The following is a 22,675-nucleotide window of genomic DNA, read 5'->3' as shown; positions in this document are numbered from 1 at the left end:
CACATACAACCATTTCCAATTCCTATCAATAATTTATTGCTCCACCTATAGTAGAAATACTTCTGAAAGTTACCATTAACACATACTGTAATTACTACCTTATATTGAGTTAGAATTGAAGAAACATCACAACTCACAATAAACAATAAGGATTATGGTACCGGTGAGAACCCAGCATCGTGAGGAAATTGGGGAGCTACAACGAGTAGCGTAATCCGGTCAGAAAAACTAGCAATGGCTGGGGGTTCGTCGTGCTGACCACACGCCATAATATATCTGGTTGGATGTTCGTCCACCTCTGCTTAGGCATGTGAACGTGAGGCCAGCAGCCAGCTAGTCGGCTTAGGCTCTTGAGCTGTTACGGTTTTAATTATCACAAAAAATCAACCGCAGATGATCTGCGTTTCTGCCCAGTTTGAGGGTACGAGTGTGCGATTTTAAAAATTCTGAGCGTTTAACTGATCCTTTCATCAGGATTCATCTGCTGGTCATTGGCACTTCACCAGTCACTTCACTATTTTCGATGAAATGTTAGGTAAGGGAGTACCTAACAGCATTAACTATTTTGATGGTAAGATGAAACAAGACGGGAAGAAATGTTGGTACTTGTAAAATGGTAATTTTTCCATAAGAATGCACAAATTAATTTTGCTATAATACACTGCGGACTGCGATGAACAGCCTACACGCGGAGACACTTCAGCCATCTGCTAGGACCATAGACAAGAAACCCATTTAAAATTTTATTTGCGACATGGACCCTTTATATCCGTACATGTTTTGAAGGTCGAGTTGCTTGCTGCGAAATAATTGGCAAGAAATGTCGTTTCATTCCCACACAGAATCATTATATAAACTTTCCAGTCGTCTTACTGCTTCCACGGTAGACAGATGAAAATAGATTTGGTGGTATTCTATTCAGTTGTGTTACATTTGAAAGTGTTTTCGCAGAATTGTTTTCAAATAAACTCGTGTATAAAGTATTAAAATAGTAATAAAATATATATTCATACGGAAAAGAGGAGGACGTTCAGATCAATAACCGAATTTGATAACCTAGGACATATTGTTTTATCATTTGATGACTGGAAATTTAATCTTCAATTTGTAAAAATAATTTTCATAATAAATTTCTGTCTTTCTGTTGAATAATGGCGCTGATATTCGAGTCGGTAACATTGATCCTCATAACGCCTGTATTGATTTTCCTTATTCTCTTGTACTTGTATTTCACTCGAAACTTCGATTTCTGGAATAAACTCGGCATCCCTTACGCAAAACCCCTGCCGTTTGTAGGCAATCTGAAGGAAGTGGTGCTTCTGAAGGAGCATATAGGGCAGAGTCTACAGAGAATCTACAACGAACACAGTGACAAGCCGTTTGTGGGCATCTTCGGATTCGACCAGCCGAGCTTGCTGATTCGTGACCTGGACTTGGTGAAGAATATTCTGGTAAAGGATGCGCAGAACTTCATTGACCGTGTTACCTCTTTCGACAAAAAACTGGATCCATTGTATGGAAACATGTTGCCTTCTTTAAAAGGACAACGCTGGCGCCATGTCAGACTGAACTTGACCCCGGTATTTACACCAGCAAAGATGAGGATGATGTTCTACCTTGTGGAAATCTGTGGTAGAGACCTGGTGATGTACCTGGACAAGGTCACGGCTGACGGTAAGTGATCACAAATTACACAGTTCAAAGTGGCGTCCTATATACTCCTGTTAGAAATACAAATTTTTAGTTCCCAAGTTCCTTTAGCGAAGGTTAAAACAATTAATTTCGATCGACGACTGAAACTGGTGTGTAAAATGTCACATTAATTATACGTTTTATTACATGCAAAATTACTGACTAAGTCTCGCCTGTGACGAGTCCGTTTTGTCAGGTGGCGAAGAGAAATTGACAACAGTCTTCAAAATTAACGTGTCATAAACACTACATTCGTTTGTAGCAACTTCTCTATCTTGCAACGTTCACAGGGACCCCAGTGGATGTGAAAGAGACGATGACCAGGTTCACGACCGACGTGATAGCGTCTTGCGCCTTCGGCATCAACAGCAACTCAATCAAGAATCCCGACGCCGAGTTCAGACGATACATGCGCAAAGCGGTTGAATTCACTTTTATGAAGGGATTGGCAGCACTGTTGGGTTTTCTTGCGCCCAATCTCAATAAGAGATTGAATCTTAAGATACTGGATGACGACACAACCGATTATATCAGGAGGACTGTGTGGGAAACAGTGGAGTACAGGTGAAGAACACTTGCTCTTTGCTTTTAAGAAAGTGCAAAATAACAAATATTTATCATTAAATTACATAAACATGGTTCAAACATAAACTAAAATTGCTTCGTTTGTGCAACTGAATGTAGAAAATTAATTGACGAAAAGTACATAGGAACACATATAAAAGAATTTCCGCAGGAGGAAATATAATTTTGTGACAAAGAAAAAATGGAAGTACATCCTCGGGAATAAAGTGGCCAGAGAAAAATATGCCCACCTATTTGTTATCTAGTATGAATTTAAGAATGCACTTAACTTCTACTCAACCCCCCCCGCCCCGCCCCGCCCCGCCCGCAAGGTATTTCTGTGTGGTATTTTCCAGCAAAGAAGATTTTGAATTTCCTTACAATAAAAATTTAATTCAAGAATACATTAATAAGAAACAAGGAAACGCTGATTGTACCCTTTGAATTTTCCGAAACAATGTCTTGTGTTCGATTCACTAGAGGTAGAACAGAAATCCAGAACCCAGTAATAGAAAGGATTATCGACTATAATGCTCTATTGTTCACATAAGGGCGTTTCAGTTGGTGTTACTGGCTCTTACATTTGTCGTAGGGAGAAACATAAAGTCATACGAAATGACTTTCTGGATTCCATGATGGAGTTGAGAAGTAGGGGAAAACGAAGTGTCAAAGAAGGAAAGACATCTCGAGACGGTCGAAATGAGGGCTCGAATTTCGGTAAGATAACAGACTTACAGACGAATTTTCTGTCTTCTGGGTTGTTGCGCCTTGTAATATTGTGGATGTTTACCAACGTTTCAGAGGTCATTCTGCAACGGCGCAACAACTCAGACGACAGAAATCGTCATACTCACTGCTGTGAAAACCTTAAATCAGAATTACAGACGTTTTACGTGATGGCTAATGCTAAGGAAATGAATAATATCCAACTATAAACTGCATCTGAAGTACGTCCCAGTCGTCGATTTGAGTGAAATGCGTCTCCATGTAATATGCTATAAACGTTACCTTACAACTCTTTCTTATGTAATGACATTTTGTTAACAGGAAATGTTTACCCACTCCTTCAACATTGTTTCTGTTTCGTAATTTTCGGACAATTTTCCTGTGTTGCTGAGGAATGTCGTCATAGCACTGTCGGAGAAAAACAAGTTGCCATACTTTGCGTTATATGGGACGATAACTTTAAAATGGATTTTAAGGAATTCGGAGAGAAGGGTGTGAATTCGCTTGAACCTGCACAGGATCAGACGATGCACAGGGATCTTTATAACATGGCAATGACACTTCGGGTTTCGAAAGAAGATATTGGACCTAAGAAATCTGCTCTATGGAAATATTTAGCTATGTTAGCTTAATCGAGACACCTAACATATAAGAACAAAAATAAGCACCAGCTTTGAAACATGAAAACATGAAAAGCACAATTCAGCACAAGTGAGCACAAAGATCTGACTCTCAATTTATATTTTATTTTTTCAGAAATAGACGGAGACGAATTAGTGGCCCAAGCTTTCGTCATTATTGCGGGGGGTTTTGAAACAGCCGGCGGTACACTGAGCTACGCTTTGTACGAGCTTGCTTTTCATCCCGACATACAGAGCAGACTGAGAGCGGAGATCATGCAGGTGACAGAAAAATACCTGGGAGAGCTAACATACGACAGCGTCATTGAGATGTCTTATCTCGACATGGTGGTATCGGGTGAGAGAACTGAAATCAGTTATGTTTTGTGGACTGTAACCTTGTCGGTAATGTTCTATCTCCAGAATGGAATAAGACTACACATCACAAACCAGAAGACCACATTCCAGACATCCAGCTCCTGATAAACCTCATATCACACAGGGGTAATATTTTTCGTGAGATCTGATGTTGCCACGACAGTGAATATGTCAGAGTTGTTCTGAGATGCGACGCAGGTTTTCGTGAGCCCTGATGAAAAACCGGGAAAACAACATTGACAATTCATGTTTTCTTCCTATGATTGTTTCTGGAGACTTAATTTATCCGGGTTACTCTTGCTTACTGGACGACTATATCAACTGTTTAGTCTCTAACTATCATAAGGCAACAAATTAATTCAGCTGAAATTATTTTTAACTAGAAGCTCGAAAGAGCATGAAGAATTGTAGCACCGCTCGCAAATACGGAAGAGATCTTGTCCTCCGGTGCAGCAATGACATATTGTCTGCAGCTACGTAAGAAGCCTGTTCATTAAATGTTCCAAAATGTATCGTGTCGAATTTGTTCTGCACAGAAAAAACAACAGGAAAGCGTGAATCCATAAACCATTACGATAGGTAGGATACAGGTAGGTATCTTTTACATTCGAGTGTCAGCCTTGTAAACTATAAAAAAAAATATTTCAATGGGAAACTGTGTTTATGTTGTTAAAAATATTAAATGGACTTTTGCAGTGTTTCACAGTCACAAATGAAAGATTTTACCAAATATACAGGATTTCCTTCGGAAGGCTTTCTTTAATTATCAGTGGCTTTTTAACACTTTATCCCTTGTTAAATGTTTGATAACCAATTTTTGTTGAGCACTAAATAAATTCTTACGTTTTGATTTATCAACACTATATATTTTATTATGTTTTGAATTATGAGCACCAGCTACACATTTCATCTCTTGTTTTGTGTTGAATTACCTGTCTCTGTTCGTCCTTTCTTCAATACCCTGGCTTCCACTCTGTTCTTTCAGAGACACTGAGGAAGTACCCGGTAGTTACATTCTTGGATCGGACGTGCCTCAGTGACTACAAACTTCCTTCCCCTTCGGGAAAGGGAACAGTAATACTACCAAACGGAATCGCAATTTACATACCGGTACTGGGTATTCAGAATGACCCGAAGTACTTCCCAGAACCAGAGAAATTCGATCCCGAACGATTCACAGAGGATAATAAGCAGAATCGACCCAGCTACACACACTTACCGTTTGGTGAAGGTCCTCGTATGTGCATCGGTAAGTGCGAACACACATGGATTCGACATTATCACTAATAATAGGAAGTTGAAAGTACGTGAATATTATAATATGCCTATGATAAATGCTAAGTGTTACAATATTACCACTTCCATAAATAATGGGTATACATTTTGAGTACAAAATCTCTGCACGACTTTGTAGATTTTTAGACCTGAAAATGATTTCCGACTTCAGGGTGTTGTAATAAAATATGTTTATGTAAAAATGCTAAATAAGTTATCCTTAATGGACAATATTTATTTTCATTATATATAAAACTTTGTATATTGTGAAGTTAATAAACGAATTCTTAAACATTTTAAACACGTTCAAAGAATAATAGTTTGTAGGTTCCGTTTAGTGAAAATACAGCAGGAGTTATCATACTACTGATAGGATCAACACGTCCCTAATTATTTCATTGCCGGGCGTGATGCCGGAATGCATGGATAATTAGGACGGTGTGCTGCAACCACTAAGCCAATATAAATTCGTCTTTCCTAAGTAAACGGACAACCCGCAGAATCTCTCTCTCTGTACTACCAGAAGTTCGTCCAGCCAAGCCAAGCTAAATGCAATAATGGATATATACCTTATGCATAAAGTTTCTTCCCTGTGTGAACAATGAGAAGTTTGTGTATCGTTTAACAGAACTCTATTAAATTTCAAGGAGATTTGCTGGTGACAACATTAAACTGTACGAAAATTAATCTCTTTATAACTTACTGTAAATTATTTACCTAGTAGTTTACCCTAATATTCTGGCAGAGGTGCACAAGTGTTACCTTGAAGATGGCTATCTTCTAGGTCCTTGTGCCGTGTTGTCTGGTAGATGTCCACCTACGTTTCAGAGGCCCATGCTACCTCCATCATCAGCGCGAGGGCGATCGTCCTGATGATGGAGGTAGCATGGGCTTCTGAAACGTCAGTAAATTTCTACCAGACTACACGTCACAACAACCCAGAAGACAGCCATCTTCAAACTCACCGCCGTCAAAACCTCAGATCCTACTAGTTTTACCTTCACTCAACCAGAGCCCGTCACTGGTCACTGACTTAAACCGATTTCGTCGACTTCAGTCTGTTACGAAATACATCTTTAAGATACGTTTGAATGTTATCTTAACACCTTTAATTCAGTCTTTCGAGGAGACGTTTACAAACAGGTTTTCTAATCAAAATAATTATTGTATTTGCCTTCCCCTCCGTTTTACCCACGCGAATATTCCATCGTAGAGACAGCCCTATGCTTCACTAACCCACCAACACTAGGTGACCAGGTCTTCTATGTAATATAGCAAATTCCTGGCTTTCTAATCTAATGATTCAACTCTGTTCCTCAGCTGAGCTTGTGGTTCTGTTCACAGGAATGCGGTTCGGGCTGATACAGGTCAAGATGGGATTGATACACGTACTCTCCAATTACGATGTGGCGCCCTGCAAAGACACTCCTGTGCCTATAGTCATTGACCCAAAATCTTTCCTGTTCCATCCGATTGGGAAGATTCCGCTCTCTTTGACACGCATTTAAGTTTCGTCTTCGGTCATGAATCACTCGTTTTTTTACAATTAAGACGAAAATAAGTGGACGACAAAATGTGGTTCCTTTAATTCTATATTAAAAGTTTGCTTTTCTGTCGCCCTGTGCAATTAACATAGACAAAATTTCAGTTAATGAACTAACTACCAGAAGCTTCGAAGTCTGCTTCTCTATTTCTGTGATGTACATTGACATGTGCGAAGTGTGTGTAAATTGCTATTTACGTGTGTTTTTATTCATGCTTAAGAAGATGGAAATAAAAATAACATTTCTGCATTTATTCCTTGCTCGTATTTAATGAATATGTATGTAACAGACTATAACGGGTGCAATGACCGAGCTGGATAATGGATTGGAAAGGATATGGAACAAGAGGTGTAGCAACGTAATTTAGGAAATTGTCCCGGTGCGTATATAAAATAAAAAGTATAACTTGAGTCAGGATAGAAGGTCTTCATGCCAGGATTTGAACCTGGTTCTTCCCGAATGCAGAAGAGAAATTCCAACCACAAATTCCAGAGGATCTCTTAATTCTGAAACACATTGTGGACTCAAACTAATTTTTATGAAGGAATGTTGTAAACAACAATAACATCTGAACTTATTGTTTTTTCAGTGTCTTCACGGTGCTAGTATTTTATCATTGGTAAACTAAAATACAAAAGAATTCAATTGGATAACGAAATATATAGTATATATCTTCTTCAAAAGCTACTAGCTGTCAGTTACCTAAGACATTTCCCGTCCATTAATAGAACCCCATTTGGGCCCAGAAGAGATGGCGGGGCATGGAGAAAACTGCATAATGAAGAGCTTCAAAATTTGTACTGCTTTCTTTCTTCCGTTCACATACAACCATTTCCAATTCCTATCAATAATTTATTTCTCCACCTATAGTAGAAATACTTTTGAAAGTTACCATTAACACATACTGTAATTACTACCTTATATTGAGTTAGAATTGAAGAAACATCACAACTCACAATAAACAATAAGGATTATGGTACCGGTGAGATCCCAGCATCGTGAGGAAATTGGGGAGCTACAACGAGTAGCGTAATCCGGTCAGAAAAACTAGCAATGGCTGGGGGTTCGTCGTGCTGACCACACGTCATCCTATATCTGGTTGGATGTTCGTCCACCTCTGCTTAGGCATGTGAACGTGAGGCCAGCAGCCAGCTAGTCGGCTTAGGCTCTTGAGCTGTTACGGTTTTAATTATCACAAAAAATCAACCGCAGATGATCTGCGTTTCTGCCCAGTTTGAGGGTACCAGTGTGCGATTTTAAAAAATTCTGAGCGTTTAACTGATCCTTTCATCAGGATTCATCTGCTGGTCATTGGCACTTCACCAGTCACTTCACTATTTTCGATGAAATGTTAGGTAAGGGAGTACCTAACAGCATTAACTATTTTGATGGTAAGATGAAACAAGACGGGAAGAAATGTTGGTACTTGTAAAATGGTAATTTTTCCATAAGAATGCACAAATTAATTATTGCTATAATACACTGCGGACTGCGATGAACAGCCTACACGCGGAGACACTTCAGCCATCTGCTAGGACCATAGACAAGAAACCCATTTAAAATTTTATTTGCGACATGGACCCTTTATATCCGTACATGTTTTGAAGGTCGAGTTGCTTGCTGCGAAATAATTGGCAACCATGTCGTTTCATTCCCACACAGAATCATTATATAAACTTTCCAGTCGTCTTACTGCTTCCACGGTAGACAGATGAAAATAGATTTGGTGGTATTATATTCAGTTGTGTTACATTTGAAAGTGTTTTCGCAGAATTGTTTTCAAATAAACTCGTGTATAAAGTATTAAAATAATAATAAAAAATATATTCATACGGAAAAGAGGAGGACGTTCAGATCACTAACCGAATTTGATAACCTAGGACATATTTTTTTTATCATTTTATGACTGAAAATTTAATCTTAAATCTTCAATTTGTAAAAATAATTGTCATAATAAATTTCCGTCTTTCTGTTCAATAATGGCGCTGATATTCGAGTCGGTAACATTGATCCTCATAACGCCTGTATTGATTTTCCTTATTCTCTTGTACTTGTATTTCACTCGAAACTTCAATTTCTGGAATAAACTCGGCATCCCTTACGTAAAACCCCTGCCGTTTGTAGGCAATCTGAAGGAAATGGTCCTTCTGAAGGAGAATATAGGGCAGAGTCTACAGAGAATCTACAACGAACACAGTGACAAGCCGTTTGTGGGCATCTTCACGTTCCACCAGCCGAGCTTGCTGATTCGTGACCTGGACATGGTGAAAAATATTCTGGTAAAGGATGCGCAGAACTTCATTGACCATGTTCTCACTTTCGACAAAAAACTGGATCCATTGTATGGAAACAGTTTGCCTTCTTTAAAAGGACAACGCTGGCGCCATGTCAGACTGAACTTGACCCCGGTATTTACACCTGCAAAGATGAGGATGATGTTCTACCTGGTGGAAATCTTTGGGAGAGACCTGGTGATGTACCTGGACAAGGTCACGGCTGACGGTAAGTGATCACAAATTACACATTTCAAAGTGGCGTCCTATATACTCTTGTTGGAAATCCAAATTTTTAGTTCCCAAGTTCCTTTAGCGAAGGTCAAAACAATTAATTTCGATCGACGACTGAAACTGGTGTGTAAAATGTCACATTAATTATACGTTTTATTACATGCAAAATTACTGACTCAGTCTCGACTGAGACGAGTCCGTTTTGTCAGGTGGCGAAGAGAAATTGACAACAGTCTTCAATTAACTTGTCATAAACACTACATTCGTTTGCAGCAACTTCTTTATCTTGGAACGTTCACAGGGACCCCAGTGGATGTGAAAGAGACGATGACCAGGTTCACGACCGACGTGATAGCGTCTTGCGCCTTCGGCATCAACAGCAACTCAATCAAGAATCCCGACGCCGAGTTCAGACGATACATGCGCAAAGCGGTTGACTTCACTTTTATGAAGGGATTGGCAGCACTGTTGGGGTTCCTTGCGCCCAATCTTAATAAGAGATTGAATCTTAAGGTACTGGATGACGACACAACCGATTATATCAGGAGGACTGTGTGGGAAACTGTGGAGTACAGGTGAAGAACACATGCTCTTTGCTTTTAAGAAAGTGAAAAATAACAAATATTTATCATTAAATTACATAAACATGGTTCAAACATAAACTAAAATTGCACCTTCTCTGCTTTGTTTGTGCATCTGAATGTAGAAAATTAATTGACGAAAAGTACATAGGAACACACATAAAAGAATTTCTGCGGGAAGAATTATAATTTTATACTCCCCGTCCAGAATGAATCTGGGGTCCACACAGCCTCTTGTGACAAAGAAAAAATGAAAGTACATCCGCGGAAATAAGGTGGCTAGAGAAAAATATGCCCACCTATTTGTTATCTAGTATGAATTTAAGAATGCACTTAACTTCTACTCCCACCCACCCCCACCCCCCGCAACGTATTTCTGTGTGGTAATTTCCAGCAAAGAAGATTTTGAATTTGCTTACAATAAAAATTTAATTCAAGAATACATTAATAAGAAACAAGGAAACGCTGATTGTACCCTTTGAATTTTCCGAAACAATGTCTTGTGTTCGATTCACTAGAGCTTGAACAGAAGTCCAGAACCCAGTAATAGAAAGGATTATCGACTATAATGCTCTATTCTTCCCATAAGGGCGTTTCAGTTGGTGTTACTGGCTCTTACATTTGTCTTAGGGAGAAACATAAAGTCATACGAAATGACTTTCTGGATTCCATGATGGAGTTGAGAAGTAGGGGAGAACGAAGTGTCAAAGAAGGAAAGACATCTCGAGACGGTCGAAATGAGGGCTCGAATTTCGGTAAGATAACAGACTTACAGACGAATTTTCTGTCTTCTGTGTTGTTGCGCCTTGTAATATTGTGGATGTTTACCAACGTTTCAGAGGTCATTCTGCAACGGCGCAACAACTCAGACGACAGAAATCGTCATACTCACTGCTGTGAAAACCTTAAATCAGAATTACAGACGTTTTACGTGATGGCTAATGCTAAGGAAATGAATGATATCCAACTATAAACTGCATCTGAAGTACGTCCCAGTCGTCGATTTGAGTGAAATGCGTCTCCATGTAATATGCTATAAACGTTACCTTCCAACTCTTTCTTATGTAATGACATTTTGTTAACAGGAAATGTTTACCCACTCCTTCAACATTGTTTCTGTTTCGTAATTTTCGGACGATTTTCCTGTGTTGCTGAGGAATGTCGTCATAGCACTGTCGGAGAAAAACAAGTTGCCATACTTTGGGTTATATGGTACGATAACTTTAAAATGGATTTTAAGGAATTCGGAGAGAAGGGTGTAAATTCGCTTGAACCTGCACAGGATCAGACAATGCACAGGGATCTTTATAACATGGCAATGACACTTCGGGTTTTGAAAGAAGATATTGGACCTAAGAAATCTGCTCTATGGAAATATTTAGCTATGTTAGCTTAATCGAGACACCTAACATATAAGAACAAAAATAAGCACCAGCTTTGAAACATGAAAACATGAAAAGCACAATTCAGCACAAGTGAGCACAAAGATCTGACAATCAATTTTTCTTTTATTTTTTCAGAAATAGACGGAGACGAATTTGTGGCCCAAGCTTTCATCTTTATTGTGGGGGGTTTTGAAACAGCTGGCACTACACTGAGCTACGCTTTGTACGAGCTTGCTTTTCATCCGGACATACAGAGCAGACTGAGAGCGGAGATCATGCATGTGACAGAAAAATACCTGGGAGAGCTAACATACGACAGCGTCATTGAGATGTCTTATCTCGACATGGTGATATCGGGTGAGAGAACTGAAATCAGTTATGTTTTGTGGACTGTAACCTTGTCGGTAATGTTCTATCTGCAGGATGGAATAAGACTACACATCACAAGCCAGAAGACCACATTCCAGACATCCAGCTCCTGATAAACCTCATATCACACAGGGGTAATATTTTTCGTGAGATCTGATGTTGCCACGACAGTGAATATGTTAGAGCTGTTCTGAGTTGCGACGCAGGTTTTCACGAGCCCTGATGAAAAACCGGGAAAACAACATTGACAATTCATGTTTTTTTCCTATGATTGTTTCTGGAGACTTAATTTATCCGGGTTACTCTTGCTTACTGGACGACTATATCAACTGTTTAGTCTCTAACTATCATAAGGCAACAAATTAATTCAGCTGAAATTATTTTTAACTAGAAGCTCGAAAGAGCATGAAAAATTGTAGCACGGATCGCAAATACGGAATAGATCTTGTTCTCCGGTGTAGCAATGACATATTGTCTGCAGGTACGTAAGAAGCCTGTTCATTAAATGTTCCAAAATGTATCGTGTCGAATTTGTTCTGCACACAAAAAACAACAGGAAAGCGTGAATCCATAAACCATGACGATAAGTAGGATACAGGTAGGTATATTTACATTCGAGTGTCAGCCTTGTAAACTATATAAACAAAATAATATTTCAATGGGAAACTGTGTTTATGTTGTTAAAAATATTAAATGGACTTTTGCGGTCTTTCAGAGTCACAAATGAAAGATTTTACCAAATATACCGGATTTCCTTGGGAAGGCTTTCTTTAATTATCAGTGGCTTTTTAACACTTTATCCATTGTTAAATGTTTGATAACCAATTTTTGTTGAGAACTTTATAAATTCTTACGTTTTGATTTATCAACACTATATATTTTATTATGTTTTGAATTATGAACACCAGCTACACATTTCATCTCTTGTTTTGTGTTGAATTACCTGTCTCTGTTCGTCCTTTCTTCAATACCCTGGCTTCCACTCTCTTCTTTCAGAGACACTGAGGAAGTACCCGGTAGCTCCATTCTTGGATCGGACGTGCCTCAGTGACTACAAACTTCCTTCCCCTTCGGGAAAGGGAACAGTAATACTACCAAACGGAATCGCAATTTTCATACCGGTACTGGGTATTCAGAATGACCCGAAGTACTTCCCAGAACCAGAGAAATTCGATCCCGAACGATTCACAGAGGATAATAAGCAGAATCGACCCAGCTACACACACTTCCCGTTTGGGGAAGGTCCTCGTACGTGCATCGGTAAGTGCGAACACACATGGATTCAACATTATCACTAATAATAGGAAGTTGAAAGTACGTGAATATTATAATATGCCTATGATAAATGCTAAGTGTTACAATATTACCACTTCCATAAATAATGGGTATACATTTTGAGTACAAAATCTCTGCACGGCTTTGTAGATATTTAGACCTGAAAATTATTTCCGGCTTCAGAGTTTTGTAATAAAATATGTTTATGTAAAAATGATAAATAAGATATCCTCAATGGACAATATTTATTTTCATTATATATAAAACTTTGTATATTGTAAGGTTAATAAACGAATTCTTATACATTTTAAACACGGTCAAAGAATAACAGTTTGTAGGTTCCGTTTACTGAAAATACAGCAGGAGTTATCATACTACTGATGGGATAAATACGTCCCTAATTATTTCATTGCCGTGCGTGATGCCGGAATGCATGGATAATTAGGACGGTGTGCTGCAACCACTAAGCCAATATAAATTCGCCTTTCCTAAGTAAACGGACAACCCGCAAAATCTCTCTCTCTGTACTACCAGAAGTTCGTCCGGCCAAGCCAAGCTAAATGCGATAATGGATGTATACCTTATGCATACAGTTTCTTCCTTGTGTGAACAATGAGAAGTTTATGTATCGTTTAACAGAACTCTATTAAATTTCAAGGGGATTTTCTGGTGACAACATTAAACTGTACGAAAATTAATCTCTTTATAACTTACTGCAAATTATTTACCTAGTAGTTTACCCTAATATTCTGGCAGAGGTGCACAAGTGTTACCTTGAAGATGGCTGTCTTCTGGGTCCTTGTGCCGTGTTGTCTGGTAGATGTCCACCTACGTTTCAGAGGTCCATGCTACCTCCATCATCAGCGCGAGGGCGATCGTCCTGATGATGGAGGTAGCATGGGCTTCTGAAACGTCAGTAAATTTCTACCAGACTACACGTCACAACAACCCAGAAGACAGCCATCTTCAAACTCACCGCCGTCAAAACCTCAGATCCTACTAGTTTTACCTTCACTCAACCAGAGCCCTTCACTGATCACTGACTTAAACCGATTTCGTCGACTTCAGTATGTTACGAAATACATCTTTAAGAAACGTTTGAATGTTATCTCAACACCTTTAATTCAGTCTTTCGAGGAGACGTTACAAACAGGTTTGCTAATCAAACAATTATTGCATTTGCCTTCCCCTCCGTTTTACCCACGCGTCTAACCCATCGTAGAGACAGCCCTATGCTTCACTAACCCACCAACACTAAATGACCACGATAAATCAAAAAGGAAAGGTCTTCTCTGTAATATAGCAAATTCCTGGCTTTCTTCATGCCTATTAGATTCAACTCAGTTCCTCAGCTTAGCTTGTGGTTCTGTTCACAGGAATGCGGTTCGGGCTGATACAGGTGAAGATGGGATTGATAAACGTACTCTCCAGTTATGATGTGGCGCCCTGCGAAGAAACACCTGTGCCTATAGTCTATGACCCAAAATGTTTCCTGTTCCTTCCGATTGGGAAGATTCCGCTCTCCTTGACACGCATTTAAGTTTCGTCTTTTGTCATGAATCACTCGTTTTTTTACAATTAAGACGAAAATAAGTGGACGACAAAATGTGGTTCCTTTAATTCTATATTAAAAGTTTGCTTTTCTGTCGCCCTGTGCAATTAACATAGACAAAATTTCAGTTAATGAACTAACTACCAGAAGCTTCGAAGACTGCTTCTCTATTTCTGTGATGTACATTGACATGTGCGAAGTGTGTGTAAATTGATATTTACTTGTGTTTTTATTCATGCTTAAGAACATGGAAATAGAAATAACATTTCTGCATTTATTCCTTGCTCGTATTTAATGAATATGTATGTAACAGACTATAACGAGTGCAATGACCGAGCTGGATAATGGATTGGAAAGGATATGGAACAAGAGGTGTAGCAACGTAATTTAGGAAATTGTCCCAGTGCGTATATAAAATAAAAAGTATAACTTGAGTCAGGATTGAAGGTCTTCATGCCGCGATTTGAACCTGGTTCTTCCCGAATGCAGAAGAGAAATTCCAAACACAAATTAAACAAACAACAATAACATCTGAACTTATTGTTTTTTCAGTGTGTTCACGGTTCTAGTATTTTATCATTAGTACACTCATATACAAAAGAATTCAATTGGATAACGAAGTATATGGTATATATCTTCTTCAAAAGCTTTTAGTGTCTCAGATAGCTGAGACATTTCCGTCCCTTAATAGAACCCCATCTGAGCGTAGATGAGAAACGGCGGGGCATGGAGAAAACTGCATAATGATGAGCTTCAAAATTTGTACTGCTCTCCCAACATTATCATTGTGATTAAGTTGAGAAGAATGAGATGGGCGGGGCATGTGGCGTGCACGGATGTGACAAGAGGTGTGCACCGGGTACTGTTCGGGAAGCATGAAAGAAGTGTTCCCTAAGCTAGCTAATTAATTAGTTAATGGAATTCTAAGGTTCATTACAGCGTTCACAAGGTCCAGAAACTCGACTTGACCGCTCTTTTCCAACTCGTCAACGTTAAATAAATTCATGAATGCCGAAGTTGATGTTCTGGATTGTGATCATCTTATATGAAGAAGCATCTTTCTGACAGAGGCTTCCCGATTAGTTTATCGCTATCGATACCAGCGAGTCTCTGCTTACAAATACCCGTCGGTTAGAGAAGGGAATTGCTGGACAGTGCAGCAAATATGAGCATGTAAAATTATGGAATCGTAAACCCCACAAAACATGATCTTTCATGTGCATACTCCATCCACTGCTGATTGTCAGTCCTGAGAGGAACTTGGCAAACTGAGGTTGGGCCTCATGCGTGTCTCTGGAATCTCTGCACAGCATTTACTGGCATCCTCATCATGTAATCGTATGCCTTTCAGGTGCCCCTGACATTAGAAACCTAGATGACATTGAAGGAAACACATGTTGTTGTTGTTCTTGTTTTTTGCTTTGTCTTTGCCGAAGCACAACTGCGTTAGTCGCCTTGAAAATCTGAATCAGAAGAACGCTAAATCACGGAGTGCAAAAACAGGAAATCGTGTTCCTACGAGCACATTAAAAGAAATAAAGACTCAATGTCGCGGTTTCACAGTGAAGATAACAAAGCGAAAATGTGAAGAATTACTCCCTGTTTCCAATCAATTACCTTAGTGTAATGTGGGGATGGAAGATTGCAACCAGCTCAAAGATCACTGCTGAAAGATCCAATGTTCAGATTTTAGAAAGTAGTCGAATGGGACCTTTACATTTCAGCGACAACTAACTACTTTCATATCGTCATCCTGCATCCCCTTTACGCCATCGCTTCATCTCCCACAAAAGTTCACCTTTATCCACCTCTTATCTACCAGCCATTTTGCAACGTGTCGATAGAATATTACACGGAGAAATACCGAATAGTGAGCATTAACATTTTCGTTTTTAAGAGGGAACGAACAGCGAAAAACATTTCGCACTTGTAAAAAATTGTGTATCTCATAAAAAAGAGCATTTTAATAATAGTTTATTGATGTAAATACGCCACGGGCCGTCAGTGATTAATGGAATACAAGTTCATAAATGATGTCGATAGAGATCAGGAGCCGCTCTCTGAAGGGCACAAAGCCTAGATGCAAATATAACAGTCTCAAGGTCCTTTTACAGCCGTACATGTCTGAAGGTCGAGTTTCTTGTTGCGTGATAGTGGAAGCAACGTAATTCGCTTCTTGCAAATCCGATCCAAGCCAGAAAGATCAGTTTTCTTACTGCCTTTAAAGAGGACACACTGAAACAGATTTTACTGCATTCTGTTAAACGGCATCACCTTCTCAACTCTTGGCACAATTGTTTTCAAAACAGGTCGTACATTGATTACAATAAACACGAAAACAAGATTTTTTTCTAACACATTGATGGGAGGCGTAAAGTCACTTCAAAGTTATAACAGCCTTGAATACACTGTTTTTTTCGTTTCATATTGCTTTGGAAAATTGTTTTTAAAGTTTAAATGTGCATAAGTGGTCATAATATCGTCTTTAATAAATTCAGTGTTAATTTCCAATAATGGCTCTTATATTTAATTACATAACACTCGCTCTCTTCACAATTTTGTGTGGCTTGTTTATTTATTTATACTTTTATTTCACTCGAAACTTCAACTTCTGGAAGGAACTCGGTGTCTCTTACGTAAAACCCCTGCCGTTTGTAGGCAATCTAAAGGAAGTGATGTTCCTGAAGGAAAATATAGGGAAGACTCTTCAAAGAATCTACAGCGAACATAGCGACAAGCCGTTTGTGGGCATCTTCGCGTTCGATCAGCCGAATTTGTTGATTCGCGACCTGGACTTGGTGAAGAATATTCTGGTAAAGGATGCGCAGAACTTCATTGACCGTGTCATCGCAGTTGACGAAAACCTAGACCCTCTGCTTGGAAAGGCCATATTTGTGACAAAAGGACAACGCTGGCGCCGTGTCAGAGTGAACCTGACTCCGGTATTTACATCGGCAAAGATGAAGTTGATGTTCTACCTTGTGGAACTCTGTGGCAAGGACCTGGTGAAATATCTGGACATGGTCACAGCTGACGGTAAGTGATCCTAAGCGGCATCATATACATCCCTAATCAGAATATACAGAGTACATGAAATTGAATCAGATGATTATATTTGACTATATTTAATGCACCAGGAAAGTTATAACTATAAGTTCCCTTTGTTTTAAACTTTGTTTAAAATTGTTCAATTTGCGCAACACTTGTTACTCGTCAAATGTCTAAGCGATACCGAAATTTCAGTTTTCACGGCGTTGAGAATTGCGATGTTCTTCTCCTGGACTAAGACTCCATGTGTACTTGTGCGTAGTAGCTACGTAAATACTTGCAAGTTCACACGGCGTCACATCCCAGAAGGTCGACATCGTTACAGTCCGGGTTTTCCTCAGAAATTTACATTTGCAGTCTGTACGTACGAGCCAGATCTACATATACCATGACAACGACAACGACAACTTCGATTTTTATTATTTCTGTGGACTGAAACGAACAGAAGACAATGTTGTATGAATCAGCTTACTTATTTCATAATATTCACAGGGACCCCAGTAGATGTGAGAGAGACGACGGCTAGGTTCACGACCGACGTGATAGCGTCTTGCGCCTTCGGCATTAACAGCAACTCGCTCAAGAATCCCGACGCAGAGTTCAGACGATACATGCGCAATATTTTCGACTTCTCAATTAGAAGAGGATTGGCTGGTCTGACAATGTTCTTCGCGCCTAATCTTAAGAGGATCTTGAAGCTGAAATTTGTGGATGACGACACAACCAACTACATCAGGAAGGCCGTTTGGCAGACAGTGGATTACAGGTCTGGAAAATATGTATATTATTTCTCTACTATATCTATTAGTATATTCAAAATAGTAAACATGTTAAGGAAATAAATTCGTTAATAAAATAAAATTCATCATCAAACGAAAATTTACAATGAAAAAGTATAATTTTTTTTACATTTACCCAAGTGTAGAATACAAGCATCAAAATATTTTAGAATTATTTATAAATTTCAGGAAAGAGGAACTCGTCATTTACTCGCCGACTAGTCTGAAAATCGGGACCCCCTTGCATTTTATAAAATTAATATTATAGCCTCATTCGCTATGGATAATTGAACAGGATCACGATAATGACCAGGGGTTAATATTAACATGCTCTTATATTTTTAAAACAGAAAGTGTTTAAACACAATTGTACTGTTTCATATGAGCGTGTATTTGAGTTTATGTTCTATAGAGTGAAAATATTCAATTTATCATCGTTCCTCAGTATCACACATTTAAGCTGAAGTGGGAGTTACATGCAGTTGTAGCTGGAGTTATTGATCAAAAGATCAGAGACAAATTTCACCCTCCATTGTCAAAATAAATTAGTCTAGGCCGCTAAAGATTGCCGTAATTGGATATCATATTCTCTGAAACGCTGTTGTGTGTTTCAGATACTTAACTGTGGACAGTTTCTTCAATAAATTTAATACCAAATAAATATTTGCAATTCCATATTCCTTCTCAACGATCTTTTAACATTTTCTGTCATAGGGAGAAGAATGAGGTTATACGAAATGATTTTCTGGATTCTATGATCGAAATGAGAAATAAATGGAAAAGGAGCGTCCAAGAAGACAAAATACCAGCAAAGAGTCAAGAGAACGATTCACATTTTGGTAAGTTGAGAGCATTCTTTTATATGATATGGGTAATACCAAAATAATGCATCAAATTTAACTTCTAAACAGTACGAGGAACATTTTAATTTAATCGCAAAAATTTACGTAGGCTCACACAAAACGCGAATGCAGGTGAACTTTTAAAATAGCCTTGCCACACAAGCGACAATACTAAATTCGTGCTTTCGTTTCACCTAAATCTTCCGCTTTTCTTTCCAAGTTTCGTAACTCGCAGCGATGAGGCGTCCTCGCATTGCCTGAGTGCAAAAAGGCTGAGTCTAGGGGGCGAAGATTCAAACAGATTAGGAAAGAGTACTCTTGATAATTTCTATCAGGTCGGTACTTTCTCTGAATCCCACTGGAATGCGAGTGAAGCTCACCGTGAGTTTCATGTTTCTATTTGGTTACAATATCATGACGTAATTCTAGCACCAATTTTACAAGAACCTATAGCTTATGAGCTGGTTTCTGGGCACTAGCGTTTTAAAGAGTCAAATCATTTGAATATTACTATGATGTATTATTACTGTCTCTATAAGTGAGGATATTGTATATAATTTACATTACAGATCAGGTTCTCAATAACGATGCTACATGGCAGACTTATTTAATAAATTTTCGTAAAATCAGAAAGCTTTCACAATAACTTACAAAACAGTAAAGGGATAGGTGGTGTACAGAAAATGAAGCGGTATAATTACGAAAAAAATACTTCTGCTTTCAATATCAACAGAAACGTGGTGTTGACAAATGGAAGTTACATCCGCGGAGATGTTAAGTGCTGGGATAATGACAACATGGTAATAACATTTCTGATTTCATTCGGAACTGGTAAGGTTTTCACCACATCAAAGACAATGGACCAGAAAACTCTACGCAAATAAACATTCATGTAATTGACACACGTAAATGTCAAGTGCGAAAATATGCACCACCTTCGTAGCAACAAAACAAGACAAAGCAGTGTATATCGAAAGTAGAAAACGAAGACAATACGACAGCGATATATTTTCCTATTTCAGAAATAGACGGAGACGAATTTGTGGCACAGGCTTTCGCATTTCTAGCAGCGGGTTTTGAAACATCGGGCACTACACTGAGCTACGCTTTGTACGAACTCGCTTTGCATTCTGAGATTCAGCAGAGACTGAGGGCGGAGATAACGCAGGTTCTGGACAAACACCACGGAGAGCTCACATACGACCGCATCCGTGAGATGTCTTATCTCGACATGGTGGTCAGAGGTAAGCGGATTGAAATCGTTTATGTTTTATGGATTGTGATGTTATGATTTGTGAAGCTCAATCTTCAAGACAGAAGATGTAAGCGACGTGTTCTTACAAATCGTTGGTATGATTAAGCATTACAATACATGAGACCACAAACCACAAGTTTTAAAATACTAAAAGCACTAAACTTACACATGTAACATGTCTCTTCACATGTGAGATTCTCTTAGCATTTCTGAATTCACTGTTGGTCTTCTGTATTGTAACGCAGTGTGGTTTTACATCTGTTCAGCACTCTATTCCTCCTTAAGTTTGAAATTAATAACAGGTAATTCTCACAGTATACGTTCCGTCCTGAATTACAAGCAGGTCTTTGCACGGTAGCCCTTGTTATGATTTCAAATACTAGCAGTTGTCGAGCACTCTGCCCCTATTATGTTCTCAGTTATTATCAGGACTTGGGAATTCAACCTCTTATTCGTTAAATTACCAGTAACTCTTGGGCACACTATCCATTGTTGTGTCGTCAATTTCCAGTGTCCATTCCGCTTTACTTCTCCTCACTGATTTCCATTCCGTTTTACAGAGACGCTGAGGAGGTATCCGGTGATTTCATTTCTGGATCGGAAATGCGTCAATGACTATGAGCTTCCATCCCCTTCAGGAAAGGGAACAATAATACTCCCAGCAGGGACCGGAATTTACATCTCGGTGGTGGCAATTCAGAATGACCCAAAATACTACCCAACACCGGAGAAATTCGATCCGGAACGTTTCACAGAAGAAAATCAGCATAATCAGCCAAACTACACTTACTTCCCTTTTGGGGAAGGTCCTCGTAGGTGCATAGGTTAGTACAAATATATAATCAAGCAAGGTAGAGATTTTCAAATCGGAATTAAAATTCGTTAGGTTAGTAACTGATCTGTAATAAATAATAATAGTTATAATATAAACATTTACGTGTATTATTGGTCTACATTTAGGTCAGAGAATTTCTGCACTGCCTTGCTGATTCTCAGACTTAGGAAATTACCTCAAGTTTAAGGACGTTATAAGGTATTCTTATTCGAAAAGTGGGAAATAAGTTACTTTAATTGACAATTGTGATACACATAATATAAATAGCACTGTGGAATTCAAGTTTCATAAATCAATATATACTATTTCCAAAAACTCATTTAATTTCAAGATAAATATCCGGTGTCTGTGAGACCTTTAACTCATTCAATGCTAATTCTTTAAAGTTCTGCAATTTGTTTTCTGTAGCAGATTAGGCGTAATTTCGTACCCAAAATGCAATCGTTGAACACCAGTAACACGAAAGCTCGCCATTGAACACACATCTCAGAATAAGAAAACCTCAGCACAACATCCAATTTTATCGCGCCATTTTCTTTGCAGTCCGCCAAGCAGACATTTACTGTAAAATCACATAAACAAAATATTGTACTAATTCATTGTCACCTTCAGTTCACACACACGCCCAACCCACTGTAGTCTTCTGCATTTATATCCTAATAATATCAGGAGACACAAATTATTCAAGAAATTCCGCGAAATATAATATATACTAAATTTATTATGTTCATCGTCATTCTTAGATACAACTCTGTTCCTCAGCATCTCTTTTCATTTCTTTCATATTTAGTTCACTTTCAAAGTTAGATTTTAACACCACGCTTCCAGTGTACAATTAAAATATTCTAACCACTCGACCACGACGTTTAACGTGTTTCATGTTCTTGGTATTTTCAAGCTTCTAAACCATACATTCAGAAGTGACATAAGGCGAAGTGTGATGGAAAAGTGAAATTAACTTTATAATATGAGCCTGCGGTTCTGTTCACAGGAATGCGGTTCGGGCTGATGCAGGTCAAGGCGGGACTGATACACGTGCTCTCCAGTTACGAGGTGGCGCCTTGCAAAGAAACTCCTGTGCCTGTCGTCTATGACCCCAAATCCTTTTTGCTGCTGACCCAAGGGAAGATGCCGCTGTCCTTCAAACGCATTTAAGTTTCGTCTTTGGTCATGAATCGCTCGTTTTTTACAATTAAGACGAAAATAAGTGGACGACAAAATGTGGTTCTCTTTAATTCTATATTAAAAGTTTGCTTTTCTGTCGCCCTGTGCAATTAATATAGACGAAATTACAGTTAATGAACTAACTACCAGAAGCTTCGAAGTCTGCTTCTCTATTTCTGTGATGTACATTGACATGTGCGAAGTGTGTGAAAATTGCTATTTACGTGTGTTTTTATTCATGCTTAAGAAGATGGAAACAAAAATAACATTTCTGCATTTATTCC

General features: G+C 38.7%; 2 protein-coding genes across 2 annotated transcripts; both read left to right on the top strand.

Moving 5' to 3' along the window:
* Window positions 1-221: 221 nt before the first annotated feature.
* Window positions 222-7,052, top strand: LOC147875232 (cytochrome P450 6j1-like). The gene is made up of 6 exons (XM_087347770.1): window positions 222-1,674; window positions 1,983-2,256; window positions 2,849-2,973; window positions 3,739-3,960; window positions 4,966-5,229; window positions 6,600-7,052. The coding sequence occupies exons 1-6, from the start codon at window positions 1,152-1,154 to the stop codon at window positions 6,761-6,763; spliced, it is 1,572 nt and encodes a 523-aa protein (XP_087203896.1). The 5' UTR covers window positions 222-1,151; the 3' UTR covers window positions 6,764-7,052.
* Window positions 7,053-8,528: 1,476 nt separating this feature from the next.
* On the top strand, window positions 8,529-22,382 carry LOC147875231 (uncharacterized). The gene is made up of 12 exons (XM_087348076.1): window positions 8,529-9,301; window positions 9,608-9,881; window positions 10,518-10,642; window positions 11,408-11,629; window positions 12,638-12,901; window positions 14,293-14,454; window positions 16,974-17,504; window positions 18,009-18,282; window positions 19,010-19,134; window positions 20,160-20,381; window positions 20,953-21,216; window positions 22,219-22,382. The coding sequence occupies exons 1-12, from the start codon at window positions 8,779-8,781 to the stop codon at window positions 22,380-22,382; spliced, it is 3,150 nt and encodes a 1,049-aa protein (XP_087204202.1). The 5' UTR covers window positions 8,529-8,778.
* The last annotated feature ends 293 nt before the right edge of the window (window positions 22,383-22,675 follow it).

The sequence above is a fragment of the Zootermopsis nevadensis genome, unplaced genomic scaffold (assembly GCF_977971745.1).
Source record: "Zootermopsis nevadensis isolate Lab colony 2312 unplaced genomic scaffold, Znev_1.0 Znev_ptg000001l, whole genome shotgun sequence".
Lineage (NCBI taxonomy): Eukaryota > Metazoa > Arthropoda > Insecta > Blattodea > Termopsidae > Zootermopsis > Zootermopsis nevadensis.
This window is presented reverse-complemented; position numbering and strand designations above follow the sequence as displayed.